Below are 18027 nucleotides of genomic sequence, written 5' to 3'. Positions count from 1 at the left end.
ATCCAAGTCATCTCAAGTACTCTGGAGACAAATAAATGAGTATCAATAAAATGGGTTCCAGAGTTTACAGATGACATACTGATTTACATATATATTAGATTAAGATATGCATGAAATATTGCTAACTCATAAGACTTCAACTATCTTAATATAGAACATTTAAGCCAAGAGTGAATGTATAAGAGTACAATTAATCTGGACATACGGCCAAACCTCAACATCTGCCATACATAGCTCTTTTCTAGAGTTCTTACCAAATCAATCACCAGGTGATGACACCAAGTGTCTCACTGAGCCTGGTTGGAAACCTGACCGAAATGTTGCCACATTTTATATATTTCATGGTTATATATGATGTTTTGGCCCCGAAGCTCTTCATTTCTGTGTCTGAGAGGCCTTGTATTTCTTCCTGTTTTCTTTATTTCCCATGGGTACTAGTAAATCCAAAAAGAGCTAAATATACACAATTTCTTACTCTTTCATGTCTTTATATACATATGAATTTTAAATCATGCTGCTAAGCTTGAGAACTGTATATACATCTGCCTTTTGGCATTGCCACCTGGATATCCACAGGTACCAGAACTGAACTCATTTTCATTATTTTCTTTCAATTAACCCTGTTCTTCCACCTATTTTATCTTAGTGAAGTGTTCCCACCATTCACTTGGCAGAAAGCAAAAAACTGGGGCACCATCCTTGCCTTCTTCCCAATACCCTCATTAGCATCACATCAAATCAATCAGCAATATACTGCCAATACCAGCTCTTAAAAACCTCTTGATAGAGCCCATCCTTCCAATGGGGTTTAGGCCATCATTTCCCCCAATAAAGATTACTGTAATAACTTTCTATTTGCTATTCTTGTCTTCAGCAAAAAACATTTTTGTTAAATAAACAAGTATGGAGTGAATTACCTGCTTCTTCAATACCATTTTATCAGAGGTAACCACTAGTAACCTAATGGCTATGAAGAAATGCCTAAAGTGGGGTCACTCTTAACAGACAGAAGACTACAAATCATCCACTTAAGAAGTCACCTATTAGTCTACCCTTAATGCTGTCTCTGGGACTGACTGCATTTAAAGGAAGAAACACTAGCATCAAAGAAAATATCTACAAAACCTTTGCTACAATAAATCACCAAGAGTGGGATATGGTTGAAGAATTAGGGAACATATACAACATAAAATAGAGCAATAGACTGCATTTGTTTATCATATGGGCTGAATTTTTTTAAAGATTTTATTTATTTGAGAGAGAGAGAGCATGAGTTGGGGGAGAGGCAGAGGGACAAGCAGACTCCCCACTGAGCACAGAGCCCCCTGAGATCATGACCTGATGCTTAACCCACTGAGCCACCCAGGTGCCCCTGCATTTTTTAAATTATATAATAAACACTTATTATATAACTGCATATTTTATTACAACTGTATTATTAAAATATTTATTATAAATTATAAATTGAAAATTTATACAAATTATACATATATTAGAGTGAATTCACATTCCATGAAATTTACCCTTTTAAAGTACACAATTCAGTGGTTTTTAGTATAACCACAATGTTGTGCAGCCATAATCACTACCTAATTTCAGAACATTTCATCACTCCCAAAAGAAACCCTATACCCATTAGTAGTCACTCCCTATCACCCTTCACCACAGCCCCTTGGCAACCCAATCTCCATGGATCTGTCTATCCTGGATATTTCATATAAATGGAATTATACAGTATGTGGCCTTTATGTCTGTCTTCCATGGAGAAAAACTCTAATAAAATATAAAAATGTAAACCGTAACAGGGGGCAGCTAATTACCAAAGAATCAAATAATTTCCCTGAATCTTGAGTCTTTAGGTAAACTACTATAGTACAAATTAATGCCATTATAAAAAAAAAAACTGAAGTATGTCTTAGTGTACTTGGTTTATAATAACACTAAAAAACATGACCCATTTAAAAACATTTCTCCTTAAGATAGCTAAAATTTTGCTGACATTTGAGGGATACTCAATATATCCAGGAAACATTCTCCAATAGCCCCAGGTAACCGAGGGTATATTGCTATTATTTCAACTATAGTTAACCAGCATGTACAAAAGCATTGGTTCTATGAAAAAATCCATTCCAGGTTTAATTCCATTATTTTTTCTTAGTATCTCCAATGTATAAGATATTACATAAAGATCTGTAAGAAAACAGTCCCTGCTTGCAAGGTATTTCCAATATAGTGAAGGACTCAGATGTGCAAATCCTTTGAAATGCCAGGAATACTCTTCTTCAGCAGTACTAGTGTGAGATTATTTCGCACCTTGAGCAGGGACTGGGCTGGTTATGGGCTGGGGCAGTAGCAGCTAAGAGCAAGAGGCAGATGCACCTCAGTACAACTTGTTAACTTCTAACATTTGCAAGAGAGAATGTACCTTTCTTTCTCAGTCATGGTATCCTACATCAGTGAACAAAGAATAACATGATTAAGTGCCCAAATAGGGGTGCCTGGGTGGCTCAGTTAAGCATCTGACTTTGACCCAAGTCACGTTCTTGGGGCCCTTGGATTGAGCCCCACATTGGGCTCTGCGCTCAGTGGGAGTCTGGTTGTCCCTTTGCCTCTCCCCCCACTTGTGTTCTCTCTCTGTCTCTCTCGTTCGCTCACTCTCTCTCAAATAAATAAAATCTTTTAAAAAAGTGCCAAATAAATGGGCTGTGAAATAACTCCCCTAGTTTTTTTTTTCCTAGGCAATACCTAGGTCAGATGTATATAAATTGGGGGCTGTGAGTTTTATGTTGTGGGTGATCCAAATATAATTTTTACCTATTAAAAATGACGATAACATTGTAACTGTAATACAAGAAAGAACTTCAAATAACTTCTACCTTGTTATCTTTTTTTTTTTTAAGATTTTATTTTTAAGTATACCCACCATGGGGTTTGGACTTATAACACTGACATCAAGAGTCTCATGCTCCACCAACTGAGCCAGTCATGTGCCCCTACCTTTTTACCCTTAAAGTAAAGGGCTGTAACTCTTCTCTACAGTGCCTCAGTATATGTGATATTTTGTCACAAATACAAGTCACTTCATGGACATATCTGATATTGGGAATGGGAAGTGGGGCAAAGGGATGGATTAGAATCACTTCAAAAAAATCAGCATTATAATAAAATAAAATATATTATCTCTTTCACATTATATAGAAACATAGAGCAAGGGAAAACTAGTAAACAAAATCAAATATAGGTACAAATCAGGTAGGAGAAAATTGTTTTTAAATTAAACATTTAAAATTTTTATTCATATCTAGAAAGTACAGAGTCAAGACTGTATGACAAAAGAATCAATAAATTTAAAATTCAGATAATCCAGTTCCTATACATACATGAAAATTAGCAATAAGTCTAAAAAATTTTAAATAGGCAAATATGATATATACACACACACAACACCAAGCTAAAATTAGCATTCAGACTTACCGTAATAGGAGTTCTTTGGGAAGTTTTTTATTGATTACAGCTTCATCACTATTTGAGAACATCTGCAAAAACAAAATCATTTAGTGTTACTTAACATTTTATTACATTCAACTCAAAGTTTAGAGGCAATCCTCTAAAGAGAGAGGTGAATAAGTATAGTGGATATTATAAGCTGAAGTCATATACTTAGGGACTCTTTAGGCTGAAAAACATCTTTTGAGACATTTAATTTGTTCCCTGTCTTTAGAAAAAATTAATAAAAATAGCAATCAGAAGGATGACATTATGTGGCAGGTATTGTTTTAAGTGTTTTTCATGTACTAATGTACTGAATCTTCATACTATCCTTAATCTTCATTTTCTTGTAAGGAAATGGAATTGCAAAAGATTTACTTGCTTAAAATCACATCACTGCACAGTGGCCATTTAAAAATGCCATTAGGATAGGGTGATTCTCCAAATCTAAGTCACATTTACTTGTTCAAGGAGGTGCTCAGAAACCATCCTAGGATAGGGAACATCCTGAGTTTTACATAACATGCAGAAAACTGGTAATGCTTCATAACCACCACTACATGCATTCTTGATGCACACAAGTGATCATTTAACAAATTAATCAAGTAACCCACAATGGGTACTTTTAAACAGAGTCACCATTTCTTCCATAAAGGAGATCAAGACTGTAAGCTTGTGTAGTAATCTATATAAAAAACCAAATACCTACACTCAATAAAAAGCAGAGTAATAACAGCAAACACACATGTCACTGAAGCTGAGGGAAAGATGCTCAGTCCCTGCTATCACATGTTACAGAGTTGCCTCTTGACTTCATGCAATGAACATTGAACACCCTCTCAAATCAGGCTCTCTCACAGGCAATGAGATACAAAGAAAAGGAGATGTTATCTCTGTGTTTCAGGAGCTCTTGCTCTACAATGAACACAAATAAGTAAATATTAATTATTAGAGATAAAGGACAAGAGGTATATGAGAGCAAGGGAAGAAATAACTAATTCTGCTCATACCTTGACATCTGAGTCTTAAAGGAAGGCCAGAAGAAAAAATAATGGAAGAGAAGGGATAGGAAAGTAGCAGACAAAGCGTACTTCCCCCTCAATCTCAGACATTCAAAGGGTAATTACAAAACATATTTTTTAATAACTATAACAACCTACCCTCCAGCTAAATGGAAAGCTCTGTGAGGGCAGGGACCATGGCTTTCATATTTGCCAACATGGTTCCAAGACTGAGCACAGAGCCCGATACATGGTAGGAACTGAATAATAAATTGAACTGGGGCACCTGGGTGGCTCAGTCGTTAAGCGTCTGCCTTCGGCTCAGGTCATGATCCAGGGGTCCTGGGATCGAGTCCTGCATCGGGCTCCCTGCTCAGCAGGAAGCCTGCTTCTCCCTCTCCTACTCTCCCTGTTTGTGTTCCCTCTCTCGCTCTCTCTCTAATAAATAAATAAAATCTTAAAAAAAAAATAAATTGAACTGTTATGTGGATAGTGGGGCTTGGTCGTGAAGGAAATTTGTATATCAGGCTAGAAATTTGAAATAATCCTGGAGAGAAGAGAAACCTAAAGAAATTAAACTCTGGATTGGTAGTAAGGACATAAGCTAAGAATACACTGAAATTATAGTTCAAGTAAAAGATGACGCAGGTCTCTGTGAGATTACAGGGCTGGTGAAAATTAAAAAAGAAAAGAAACTGGAGAAAGAAGGATTTTTGAAGAAGCAAAAGGACTCGGTGATGGAAAGTTGGACTATCAAGTTTCACTGCAACAGAAAATCTTATAATAAAAGCTGTTGACTGACAATGACATGTTTCAGGAAATTATATGACATCAAAGAATAATCTGCTTCCCTATAATTTCTACCCATTAGTGGAAGCTATTAAAAAAAAACATATCCTTCTTCTATAAGGCAGTCTTTCAAAATGAAGCCATCATATTTCCTCCTAAACAAGTTTAAGTTCTCAAATGATACAGTTTCTAAGATGCTACACCATGATCACTCCTCTCCAGGTACACTTACAGAAAAGAACACATGGGGGAATTATAACCCATTTAAAAAGCTGAATAGGGCGCCTGGGTGGCTCAGATGGTTAAGCGTCTGCCTTCGGCTCAGGTCATGATCCCAGGGTCCTGGGATCGAGTCCCGCATCGGGCTCCCGGCTCAGCGGGGAGCCTGCTTCTCCCTCTGACCCTTGCCCCTCTCATGCTGTTTCTCTCTCGCTCTCTAAAAAATAAAATAAAAAAAAAAAAAAAAATAATAATAATAAATAAAATCTTTTAAAAAAATAAAATAAAATAAAAAGCTGAATAATCAAGGGTTGATGACATAAATAACAATGTCTAGCAAAGAAAACTAAAGTATCAAAAATAGAGATCTGGGAGACTTTTCAGCGTTATATAGCACACAACATATGTCTTAAGCTTAAGCTTAAGCTTAAGATCACCCAATCCACTAGACTCTGCCCAACTCAAATTCACAAAAGGACAATCATTTATATATTAGAAATGCTAATCTCTTTATCTTGTATATTCAAAGTATATTTATTAAATGCTACACATCTCACCTCGTAAAGCACTTTGCTCACTTGAATATACACAGTAATTAAATTGTTAAAAAATATAAACCTGCCATATGTCATTCACATGATTTCTACAACTCTAGAGATAAAAAGGAACAAAAATCACACCCAACAATTAATTTCTTTCCTTGCATCAGTCTATATAAACTGAATGGTTTTACTTCAGCTCAGGTCATGATCCCCAGGTCCTGGGATCAAACCCAGGACGGGCTCCCTGCAGGGTCTGCTTGTTTGCCCCTCCCTCACTGTGCATGTGAGCACATGCTCTCTCTCAAATGGATAAATCTTAAAAAAAAAAAAAAAAAAAAAGACTGAATGGTGTTGTCTCTATGGGAGCATGAAATGAAGGGAAAAAGGAATAGACAGTGTCCCAGGAGGATTTGGAAAACACCAGGCTTACAGGACATCTGTCCAGATTTACCTATCTCTTCTCTCCCTTCTGCACATATATATTCTACTCCAAGGTTCCAAGAAAGGGTAAGATAAGTGGTTCAAAACCCGTGGTCACCTGACCAGTAGCATCAGCATCAAGTGGGGCCTTCGTCAGAACTGCAAATTCTTGGGCTGTACCCCAGACCTATAGTACCAAAAATGGGGTGAGGAGGAGGTGGAGAGAAAGAAGGGCAATCTGTAGTATAAGAAGCCCTTCAGGTGACACCCATGCTTTCTAAAGTGTAAGAACCAATGGACCAGATGAAGCAGACTGCAAATCTCAGGATTTAAGAAATTACAGTTCTGGGGGTGCCTGGGTGGCTCAGTTGCTTAAACATCCAACTTGGGATTTCAGCTCTGGTCTTGATCTCAGTGTCGTGAGATCGAGCCCTACGCTGGGCTCCATGCTGGGTGTGGAGCCTACTTAAAGAAAAAAACAAGGGGCGCCTGGGTGGCTCAGTCGTTAAGAGTCTGCCTTCAGCTCAGGTCATGATCCCAGGGTCCTGGGATTGAGCCCCGCATCAGGCTCCTTGCTCAGTGGGGAGCCTGCTTCTCCCTCTCCCACTCCCCCTGCTGTGTTTCCTCTCTCGCTGTGTCTGTCAAATAAATAAATAAAATCTTAAAAAAAAAAAAAGACAGAAAGATAGAATGAATTACAGTTGTATAAAATAATCAGAATATTTCCTTATTTGAAGTGACATAATGCTGGAGGTTAGAAAATAATCCTAGAGGTAGACACGATATTTTTAAATGTTTTCTAGGAAACCCATATGGCTTCCTCTCCAGTTCATGGCATTGCTGGTAAAATAAACGTTTCATAGAAGCAACAGAATATATGTTTTAGGTATTTTACTATTTCAGCTGAATCCGAACTTTGGTTTTTCATGCAAAATATAAAGGTTGTCAAAACCAATTAGGTCCAGGATATAATGAACTACAACAAATTTGTGAAAGATCTTAGGTATAATTGTTGTAGAGGAAGTGACTGTTCCAAACATGTGACATTCTTAGGTAATCTGGTTTCATATTAACAAAGGAATATATTTATTACGTATTTTTTATAATCTATCCACAAACAAGTACAAGGACGTGGTCATGGGAAGAACATGAGAGCAACTAGGTTGTTCTCTATTAATTGTTTCAAGGGAGGACACCATCCCCTGAGCAAGCAAACACTGCAACAGCATTTATCTAGGGATAGGACATTCTTAAATATTCAGGTTTTAAAAAATCTAAGTGATGTGTCTTGTTGCTTTGTATTAAACTATAATTGTTCTTCTATAAATTATATAGCTGAGAATTGTAATGGCAGGTAGGTTTAACAAAAGAAATAACAAAGAAAGCACTCGCTCAACAGTGACCCCTGCTGGTTCAACTGGAGTATAGTTTCCGACCTCAAAAATTAAAAGATCTGATTCAGCTTTACAGAAGAAACAGAAAATTTAATGAGTACTTCGGCAGAGAATATTAGTTATCCATTCTCCTAGAGTAACAGAATTCCCAACTGTTAGCTAACACATGGCTGTATGGAAAGATGACTTTGTTTTGCAGCTAGATAAAGCCAAGTCACTAAGTTCTGGCCAATGGGATGGAAGAAAAAGTGGTATGTGCAATTTCAGGAGTGTCCTTAAAGAGAGAAGGTGTGCCCCTTGTTACTCCTTCCTTACTTCTGCTGCTTGAAATGTGGTTAGGATGACCAAACTCCATCTTCTATCATGAAGTTGAAGGCCACAGTTTTAAAGATAAGCAGAAAACTAGAAAAAGCCTGTAGATGACTGCAGAGACACAAGGCCTTTGGACTTCATATGACAGAAAAAGAAACTTCTATCATATTTAAGCCACTTTTAATTTGGGTCTCTGATACATGCAGCTTAATTCACTTACATTACTTTAGATTTTAAGAGGCATCTTTTGTTTTGCAAGATGAAGAATCCTGGAGATTACACAAACATTGTAAGTGTACTATGCACTTAAAAATGATTAAGACGGCAAATTTTACGTTGTATGTATTTTTCCACAATTAAAAAAATTTAAGTTTGTTTTTGTTTTTACATTTTAATACTTCTGAATTTAGGACAGTTAAAATTAATTTTAATTTTTAATTTACAATTAAAAGCAAAAGCATTTTATAGTTTATAATGATAAATTTTATTATTTAAAGCAAGTTTAACTATATATAGTAAAGTACAACCAATGGAGGAAAACAAAACAGAACTTAAAAACCATTTGCTTCTCTTCAAGCAAATGTGCTTTTGGTTTATACTATTTTTTTTTTTTTAAGATTTTATTTATTTGAGAAAGAGAGAATGAGAGACAGAGAGCACGAGAGGGAAGAGGGTCAGAGGGAGAAGCAGACTCCCCGCCGAGCAGGGAGCCCGATGTGGGACCCGATCCCGGGACTCCAGGATCATGACCCGAGCTGAAGGCAGTTGCCCAACCAACTGAGCCACCCAGGCGCCCCTCTACTATTTTCTCTAAAGCACCCACGCAACCAAACTTGCCTATTCTAGCCGTAGAAATAGACTGATGTCCACTGGACATGCTATCTATGCCATGAAGGCTTTCCCAATCTCCCTAACAGGATGGGATTGCTTCTTCCCCAATGAAACCACAAAGTACCAGTTCTGAGTTGGTATAGAAGTCCTTATATCAGACTATAAGATCTGAGGAGAAAGCACCTTGTATCAGACTATAAGATCTGGTTGTAGTCAGCAACCAACACAGTGCCTAGAAATTGGTGAACCAATGAATGTTATTTATACTGTAGAGATCTGGTAATACTCTGATTATAAATTCCCAGCAGGTTTCCATGATTTTCACACTTTGTATCTCTTTAGTAGAGTGCTCTGCCAAAAATTTTTTTAAATAGGGCCCGCCTGGGTGGCTCAGCTGGTTCAGTGTCTGCCTTTGGCTGAGGTCATGATCCCAGGGTCCTGGGATCGAGCCCCACTTCGGGCTCCCTGCTCAGTGGGGAGCCTATTTCTTCCTCTCCCTCTGCCATTCCCCCACTTGTGCTCTCTAGCTTTCTCTGTCAAATAAATAAATAAAATCTTTAAAAAAATTTTTTTAAATAAAAATATTTAATAAATTGAATGTGACCCTAAATTTAGTAATTAAGATACAAATGTCATCAACACAGTAACAGACTGATTATCATTACAACAAATGACTTAACAATTAAAATATCTGAAGAAATGAAAATTTGGAGACTCAGCATATAACCCATTTATTCTAAGGGATAGGAGTACATTAAATTTCTTGTTAAAGAAAAGTTGTAATTACTATTCACCATAATGCAATTTTATCTGTATCTAGTATTTCTCAACAGCTTTAAATGGTATAATTCACGTACCATAAAATTCAATGGTTTTAAGTGTACATTCAGTAATTTCCAGTAAATCTGTAAGGCTGTGCAACCATCACCACACTGTTGATGAATTCCCATCACCCCAAAAGTATCTCTCATGCCTGTTTGCAATCCATCCATTTGCTTATACCCAACCTCAAGCAACCACTAACTGGCTTTATGTTTCTACAGATTTTCTTTTTCTGGACATTTAAAAAGATGGAAACCTAAAACATGTCATCTTTTGCATCTGGCTTCCTTTATTCTGATTTTTGAAGCTCATCCATGTTGTAGCATGTCCCAGTAGTTCATTCTTTTATACTGTTGAATAATATTCCAGTTTATGAAATGCCATATTGTTTATTCATTCCCAGCTGACAAGCATCTCGATTGCTACAATTTTTTTTACTATTATGAACAATGCTGCTATAATTATTCAAAAATAAGTCTTGGTTGAAATAGGTTTTCATTTCTTATGTACAGAATCTAAGATGCAGAACTGCTGAGTTGTATGTTAAGTTTATTTTGTACTTTTTTTAATTTTTATTTTTAATTTTTTTATTTTATTTATTTTTTTAAAGATTTTATTTATTTATTTGAGAGAGAGAATGAGATAGAGAGCATGAGAGGGGGGAGGGTCGGAGAGAGAGGCAGACTCCCTGCCGAGCAGGGAGCCCGACGTGGGACTCGATCCCGGGACTCCAGGATCATGACCTGAGCCGAAGGCAGTCGCTTAACCAACTGAGCCACCCAGGCGCCCTAATTTTTATTTTTTAAAAATATTTTATTTATTTACTTGAGAGAGAGCACACGTGAGCAGGGGGGAAGAAGAGAGGGGAAGGGAGAGGGAGAGAGAATCTCCAGCAGACTCTGCGCTGAGTGTGGAGATTCTGAGCTCAATCTCACAACCCCGAGATCATGACCTGAGCCAAAACTAAGAGTCAGACACTTAACCAACTGAGCCACCCAGACTCCCCAAGATTTTTTAAGTAAATTCTATACCCAAGGTAGGGCTCGAACTCACAATCCTGATGTCAAGAGTTGCATGATCTACCAACTGAGCCAGCCAGGTGCCACAGTTTATTTTAAACTTTTAAAGAAACCACTAAATTGTTTTCCAAAGCAGCTATACCATTTTACATTCCCACCAGCAATGTATGAGGGTTCCAGTGTGTCCATATTTTACTGTCGCTTGCTGTTGTCTATCTTTTTAACTTTAGCCAGTTGGTATATCATGGTTTCAATTTGCTTTTCTGTAATTACTAATAAGGAGCGTCTTTTCATGCTAGCCAAATGATTTGTCCATTTATTTGGGTTGTCTTTTTATCACTGAGATTTAAGGGTTCTTTATAATATTTAAGGACTTTGTATATATACTGGCCCTTTATTGACTATATGATCTGCAAATATTTTCTCAAATTCTGGGGGTTGTGTCTTCTCCTTCTTGATGGTATCTTCTGAAGGACAAATGTTTTTAATTTTGATTACGTTCAATTTACCTTTTAAAAAAAATGGATCATTCTTTTGTTGTCACATACAAGTATTCCCCACTTTTTGAAAGACTGTGTTATACCACTTTGCTTTTATGAAAGGTCTACATTTGTAGCTGTTTTTTTTTTTTTTTTTAAAGATTTTATTTATTTGACAGAGAGAGACACAGCGAGAGAGGGAACACAAGCAGGGGGAGTGGAAGAGGGAGAAGCAGGCTTCCCGCAGAGCAGAGAACCCGATGCGGGGCTCGATCCCAGGACCCTGTGATCATGACCCGAGCCGAAGGCAGACGCTTAACGACTGAGCCACCCAGGCGCCCCTGTAGCTGTTTTTAACTAATGCACCGGTACTGCTTTTTACTTGATAACCAAAGATAGCTGAAGAGGATTTTCACTTTTTTTAAAAAAGGTGAAAAGCAAAAATAGTGTTCAGGCTTTTACAGTGAGCCATTCGAGAGGCAGAGTCAACCTAGAACAGCGAGAGGAGCACTGCCGAGCTCCTTCCCCAAGAACTATGCTCAGCATCTCGGTATCAAGCTACCACAGCTTTGAACTGTGTCTGTGAGTATCTGTGCTTTATCTTGATTTACTGTGAGCGTCTATTAGCAAGACGTATCCTCAGGTATAAGAAAAGCTGGAGACATTATTTTTTGGGTCTAGGAATGCTCAAAAATTTTTCCATATAGAGTAATGGTAACTGCCTCTTCGCTTTGCACCATTGCAGCTTACGAAAGTTTTCACAGGAAGGCTATACTTTCAGATGGCAGGGGAAACCTGTATATGAACTCTGCCTAACCAAAAGTCATAAAGATTATCTGCTGTTTTATTCTAGAAGTTTTAAAGTTTTAGTTCTTACACATAAGTGTATGATCCATTTTGAGTTATTTTTCGTATATAGTTGGAGGTGAAGACCCAGGTTCATCTATTACCATGCAGATACTCAATTGATTCAACACCATTTGTTTAAGACTATTCTTTTCCCACTGAATTGCCTTTATTGAAAACCAACTGATTACAAATGTAAACATTTATTCTTAGATTCTCAATACTGTTCCATTTCTTTATAGGTCTATCTTTACACCAATAACTATCTTGATTACCATAGCTTTATATTATTTTGAAATCAGGAAGTTTAACTCCTCTTACTGTGTTCGTCATTTTGGAGCATTTCCACACAAATTTTAGAACCAGCTTGCCAATTTCTGCAATTATAAAAGCCTGCTGGGATTTTGACAGAGATTGCGTTGATTCCATAGATCAATTTATTTATTTATTTATTTTTAAAGATTTTATTTATTTATTTGACAGAGACAGAGATAGCGAGAGCAGGAACACAAGCAGCGGGAGTGGGAGAGGGAGAGCAGGCTTCCCGCCGAGGAGGGAACCCGATGTGGGACTCGATCCCAGGACCCCGGAATCATGACCTGAGCCGAAGGCAGACACCTAACGACTGAGCCACCCAGGCGCCCTCCATAGATCAATTTAGAGAAAACTGCCATCTTAACAACATTGAGTCTTCCAAACCATGAACTTGCAATGTCTGTTTATTTTTTAGGTCTTCTTTGATTTTTCTTGGCAATGTTTCATAATTTCCAGGGTATAAGTCTTTTGTTATATTTATTCCCAAGTATTTTATTCTTTTTTTTAAGATTTTATTTATTTATTTGAGAGAGAGAGAATGAGCAGTGGGGAGGGGGGGGGGGAGAGAGAGAGAGAGAGAGAGAGAGAAGCAGACTCCCTATTGAGCAGGAAGCCTGACTCGGGGCTTGATTCCAGGACCTGGATGGAGATCATGACCTGAGCCAAAGGCAGATGCTTAACTGACTTGAGCCACCCAGGTGACCCTATTTTATTTTTTCTGATGCTATTGTGAATCAAAAAAAATTTTTTTAAGATTTATTTATTTGACAGAGAGAGACACAGTGAGAGAGGGAACACAAGCAGGGGGAGTGGAAGAGGGAGAAGCAGGCTTCCCCTGAAGCAGGGAGCCCAATGTGGGGCTCAATCCCAGGACCCTGGGATCATGACCCGAGCCGAAGGCAGACGCTTAACGACTGAGCCACCCAGGCGACCCTTATTTATTTTAGAGAGAGTGCAAGACAACATAAGCAGGGGGAGGGGCAGAGGGAGAGGGAAAGAATCTCAAGCAGACTCCAGGACCCTACACTGGGCCTGATCCCAGGCCCCTGAGATCATGATCTGAGCCGAAACCAAGAGTCTGACATTTAACTGACTAAGCCACTCAGGCGTCCCAAACTGCATTCTTAATTTCATTCTAGGGTTGTTCAAGGCTAGTACATATGTAGTATATCTTCTATTCATTTATGTCCAACCTATCTGTGGCTTTGAATCTAAAGTGTGCCTCTTTTACGCAACATAAAGTTGAATCTTGTTTTTCTTTTTAATCCAGTCTGACAATCTATGCCTTTTAGGTATACAAGTCATTCACATTTAATCTCATTTAGCTATTTGTTTTCTATATGTCTCATGTCTTTTGTTTTTATTCTTTTATTTTTATTTTTTATTTTTTTAAAGATTTTATTTATTTGACAGAGGCACAGCGAGAGAGAGGGAACACAAGCAGGGGGAGTGGGAGAGGGAGAAGCAGGCTTCCCGCGGAGCAGGGAGCCCGATGCGGGGCTCGATCCCAGGACCCTGGGATCATGACCTGAGCCGAAGGCAGACGCTTAACGACTGAGCCACCCAGGCGCCCCTGTTTTTATTCTTTTACTATCTTCTTTAAAGTTGGTATTTTCTAGCGTATCATTGTAATTTTTTGATTTTTACGATTTTATTTATTTGACAGAGAGAGACACAGTGAGAGAGGGAACACAAGCAGGGGGAGTGGGGGAGGGAGAAGCAGGCTCCCTGCAGAGCAGGGAGCCCCATGTGGGGCTGGATTCCAGGACTCTGGGATCATGACCTGAGCCAAAGGCAGATGCTTAACGACTGAGCCACCCAGGCGCCCCTGTAATTTTTCTGTTGTTTAAGAAAAGTATCTTACCACAATCTATTTTAGATTATTTCTAATTTAATTCTGCTAAAATATAAAAACTTTGCTCCAAAAAAAATCTGTTCCCCCCTCCTTTTTGCTATTATCATATGTTACATATTTATCTTTTTTTTTTAAGATTTATTTATTTCAGAGACAGAGCACACAGGGAGACACAGAGGAAAAGGAAGAGAGAAACTTCAGCAGATTCCTTGCTGAACTCAGAGCCTGACGCAGGGCTTGATCTCATGACCCTGAGATCATGACCTGAGCTGAAACCAAGAGTTGGACGCTTAACCAACTGCGCCACCCAGGGGTCTCTACATATTTATCCTAAAAGCCCAATAATACAGTTTTATAACTATTGTGTTACACAAGTGTCTTTTAATTCAGTTGAACTAATATAAGAGAATAATTTATTTATAGCCTTCTATATTTACTCCTGTAATTAGCTTTTATGGTGCTTTTCCTTCAAGTTACCATCTGGAACCATATCCTTTCAGCTTGAAGGGCTTCCTTTAGTATTTCATGTAAAGCAGTATATTTCATGTTTGCTAACAACAAATTCTCCGTGTTTGCTATTCTGGGAATGCCTCTATTTTGCCTATATTTTTCAGTAATAGCTTTGCTGGATATAGAATTCACTTAAATAATTTTTGAAGGGGAATTCACATAAAATACACCATTTCAAAGTACAATTCAATGGCATTTAGTATTTACAATGTTATGTAACTGCCACATCTCTCTAGTTTCCAAGTTTTCATTCCCCCAGGATACCCAGTCATCATTAAGTAATCACTCCCAAGACCTAACACCCCATATCCTCCAACTCCCAGACCTAGCTAACCACTATTCTCCTTTCTATCACTACAGATTTCCCTATTTTGGATATTTTACATAAATGGACTCATTCAATGTGATCTTTTATTTCTGGCTTATTTCATTTTTTATAACATTTTTGAGGTTTACCCATATAGTACCATATTCTCAGTAATCCATTCCATTTTATGGCTGAATAATCTTCCATTGTATGGATATACCAAATGTTTATCCATTGATCTGTCAATGGACACTTGGATTCCTTCTACCTTTTGGCCATTGAATACTGCTGCTATGAACATTTGTGCACAAGTACTTTTATGAATATTTGTTTTCAATTCTTTCAGTATCTATCTAGGAGTGGAATTTCTGGGTTGTATGGTACTTCTAACTTTTTAAGGAACTACCAAAGTGTTTTCCACAGTAACTGTACCAATTTACACTGCCACCAACAATATAAAAGTTTTAAATTTCTCTACATCGGGGGTGCCTAGCTGGCTCAGTCAGTGAAAGCATGTGACTCTCGACTTAGGGCTCATGAGTTTGAGCCTCATGCTGGGTGCAATTTACTTAAAAAGAAACACAAATTTCTCCACATCAGAGCCAACACTTATTTTTTTCCCATTTTTTTCTACTCTTAATTATATTCATCCTAGTGGGTATAAAGTGCTATTTCATTATAGTTTTGATTTGCCTTTCCCTAATGACTAATGATATTGAGCTTATTTTCCTATTTGTTGGCCTTTCATATATATTCTTCAAGGAAATGTCTATTCAAGTCCTTTGACCTTTATAAAACTGGGTTGTTTTGTTGTAACTGCTTTGAAAGGGTTCTTTAAATATTCTGGATATAAGACCCTTATCAGATATATGATTTACAAATAATTTCTCCCACTATTTAGGTTGTCTTTTTAGGTTCTTGAGTGTCCTTTGATATGTGAATATAGAATTCTTTTTTTTTTTTTTAAAGTTTTTTGGTTTTTTTTTAAAGATTTTATTTATTTATTCATAAGAGACAGAGAGATTGAGAGGCAGAGGGAGAAGCAGGCTCCCCGCTGAGCAGGGAGCCCGATGCGGGACACGATCCCAGGAGTCTGGGATCATGACCTGAGCCGAAGGCAGCCGCTTAACCAACTGAGCCACCCAGGCGCCCCAAAGAATTTTTTTTTTTTTTAAGATTTTATTTATTTATTTGACAGAGAGACAGCTAGAGAGGGAATAAAAGCAGCAGGAGTGGGAGAGGGAGAAGCAGGTTTCCCAGTGAGCAGGGAGCCCTACGTGGGGCTCGATCCCAGGACTCTGGGATCATGACCTGAGCTGAAGGCAGATGCCTAGTGACTGAGCCACCTAGGTGGCCCCGAATATAGAATTCTTAATTTGACAATTTTTACTTTCTACACTTTGACTTGTTATCCAATTGCCTTCTGGCTTCCATTGTTTCTGGTGAAAAGTCAGCTGTCAATCATATTGCTGTTCCCTTGTATATCATGAATTCTTTCTGTCTTGCTTTCCAGACTTTTTTTTTTTTTTTAAGGATTTTATTTATTTATTCATGAGAGGCAGAGAGAGAGAGGCAGAGGCAGAGAGAGAAGCAGGCTCCCCGCGGAGCAGGGAGCCCGATGCGGGACTCGATTCCAGGACCCCAGGATCACAACCTGAGCCGAAGGCAGACGCTTAACCGACTGAGCCACCTAGGTGTCCCCAGACTTTTTCTTTGTATCTGGATTTAAACAGTTCAATAAAAATGTGCCCTGGGGGGTGCCTGGGTGGCTCAGTCATTGAGCGTCTGCCTTTGGCTCAGGTCATGATCCCGGGGTCCTGGGATTGAGCCCCGCGTCGGGCTCCCTGCTCAGCGGGAAGCCTGCTTCTCTCTCTCCCACTCCCCCTGCTTGTGTTCCCTCTCTCACTGTGTCTCTCTCTGTCAAATAAATAAATAAAATCTTAAAAAAAAAAAAAAATGTGCCCCGGTGTAGACCTCTTTGTGTTAGTCCTATTCATTCAGATTTTTGGATGTGCAGATATATGTTTTTCATCAAATTTGGGAAATTTTCAGCTATTATTACTTCAAATATTTTTTTCTGACTCTCCCATCTCCAACTATATGTATTGTTGGTACAGTTGATGTCCCATGGATTCCCAAAGTTCTGTTAATTTTGTTTCATTCTTTTCTTCAAATTGGATTATTTTACTGTTGTCTTCAAGTCCATGGATTCTCTTTCTGTGTGATCTCCAATTTGATTCTGAGTTCCTCTGCTAGTAATTTTTTCAGTTATTCTACTTTTCAACTTCAGAATTTCCATTTGATTCTTTTTTATAATTTCTATTTCTTTACTGACATTCACTATTTGAGTCACTGCCTCTCCTTTAATTATTTAAACCTGATTTCCTCTAGTTTTTGTTTTTGTTTTTTTTAAGTAGGCTCCATGCCCAGCATGGAGCCCAACACAGGGCTTGAACTCATGAACCTGAGAATAAGACCTAAGCTGACACCAAGAGTCAGACCCTTAACCGACAGATCCACCCAGGCGCTGCTCCTTTAGTCTTTAAACATGTTTGTATTAGCTGCTTTGGAAGTGGTAATTAGTCTTTTAGCTGTATATAATAAAGTATGGTAAGAAATACACTAAAGAGAGAACTGCAGTTCGCAAGAAAAAAAATTTAGAAGACATACAGAGGGCCTATATCTTGCTATACTGGAAAATGAAACTATTCTTCATCTTCTGTCTCTCAAGCCATAAGATTCTCAAAATGAGAACAACCCACAGGGTAAATATCAGATAAAAGATGTGGCTGTAAGTTCCTTTTAAAAACCCCAGAAAATTTTAAAAGCCATGCCTAGTTGACTCTATCAACTAGGCAAGAAGCCCTCTAAGAAGCT

General features: G+C 38.1%; 1 protein-coding gene across 1 annotated transcript in view; it reads right to left on the bottom strand.

Moving 5' to 3' along the window:
* FBXL20 (F-box and leucine rich repeat protein 20) overlaps positions 1-18027 on the bottom strand; it is a 95242-nt gene that overhangs the window by 40441 nt on the left and 36774 nt on the right. Inside the window, exon 2 of the mRNA XM_081805073.1 lies at positions 3475-3536. Within this exon, the coding sequence (XP_081661199.1) occupies positions 3475-3536 (62 nt within the window). The remainder of the gene's footprint in view (positions 1-3474; positions 3537-18027) is intronic.

This window comes from Leptonychotes weddellii, chromosome 15 (genome assembly GCF_054177405.1).
Source record: "Leptonychotes weddellii isolate Sample4059 chromosome 15, ASM5417740v2, whole genome shotgun sequence".
Classification (NCBI taxonomy): domain Eukaryota; kingdom Metazoa; phylum Chordata; class Mammalia; order Carnivora; family Phocidae; genus Leptonychotes; species Leptonychotes weddellii.
This window is presented reverse-complemented; position numbering and strand designations above follow the sequence as displayed.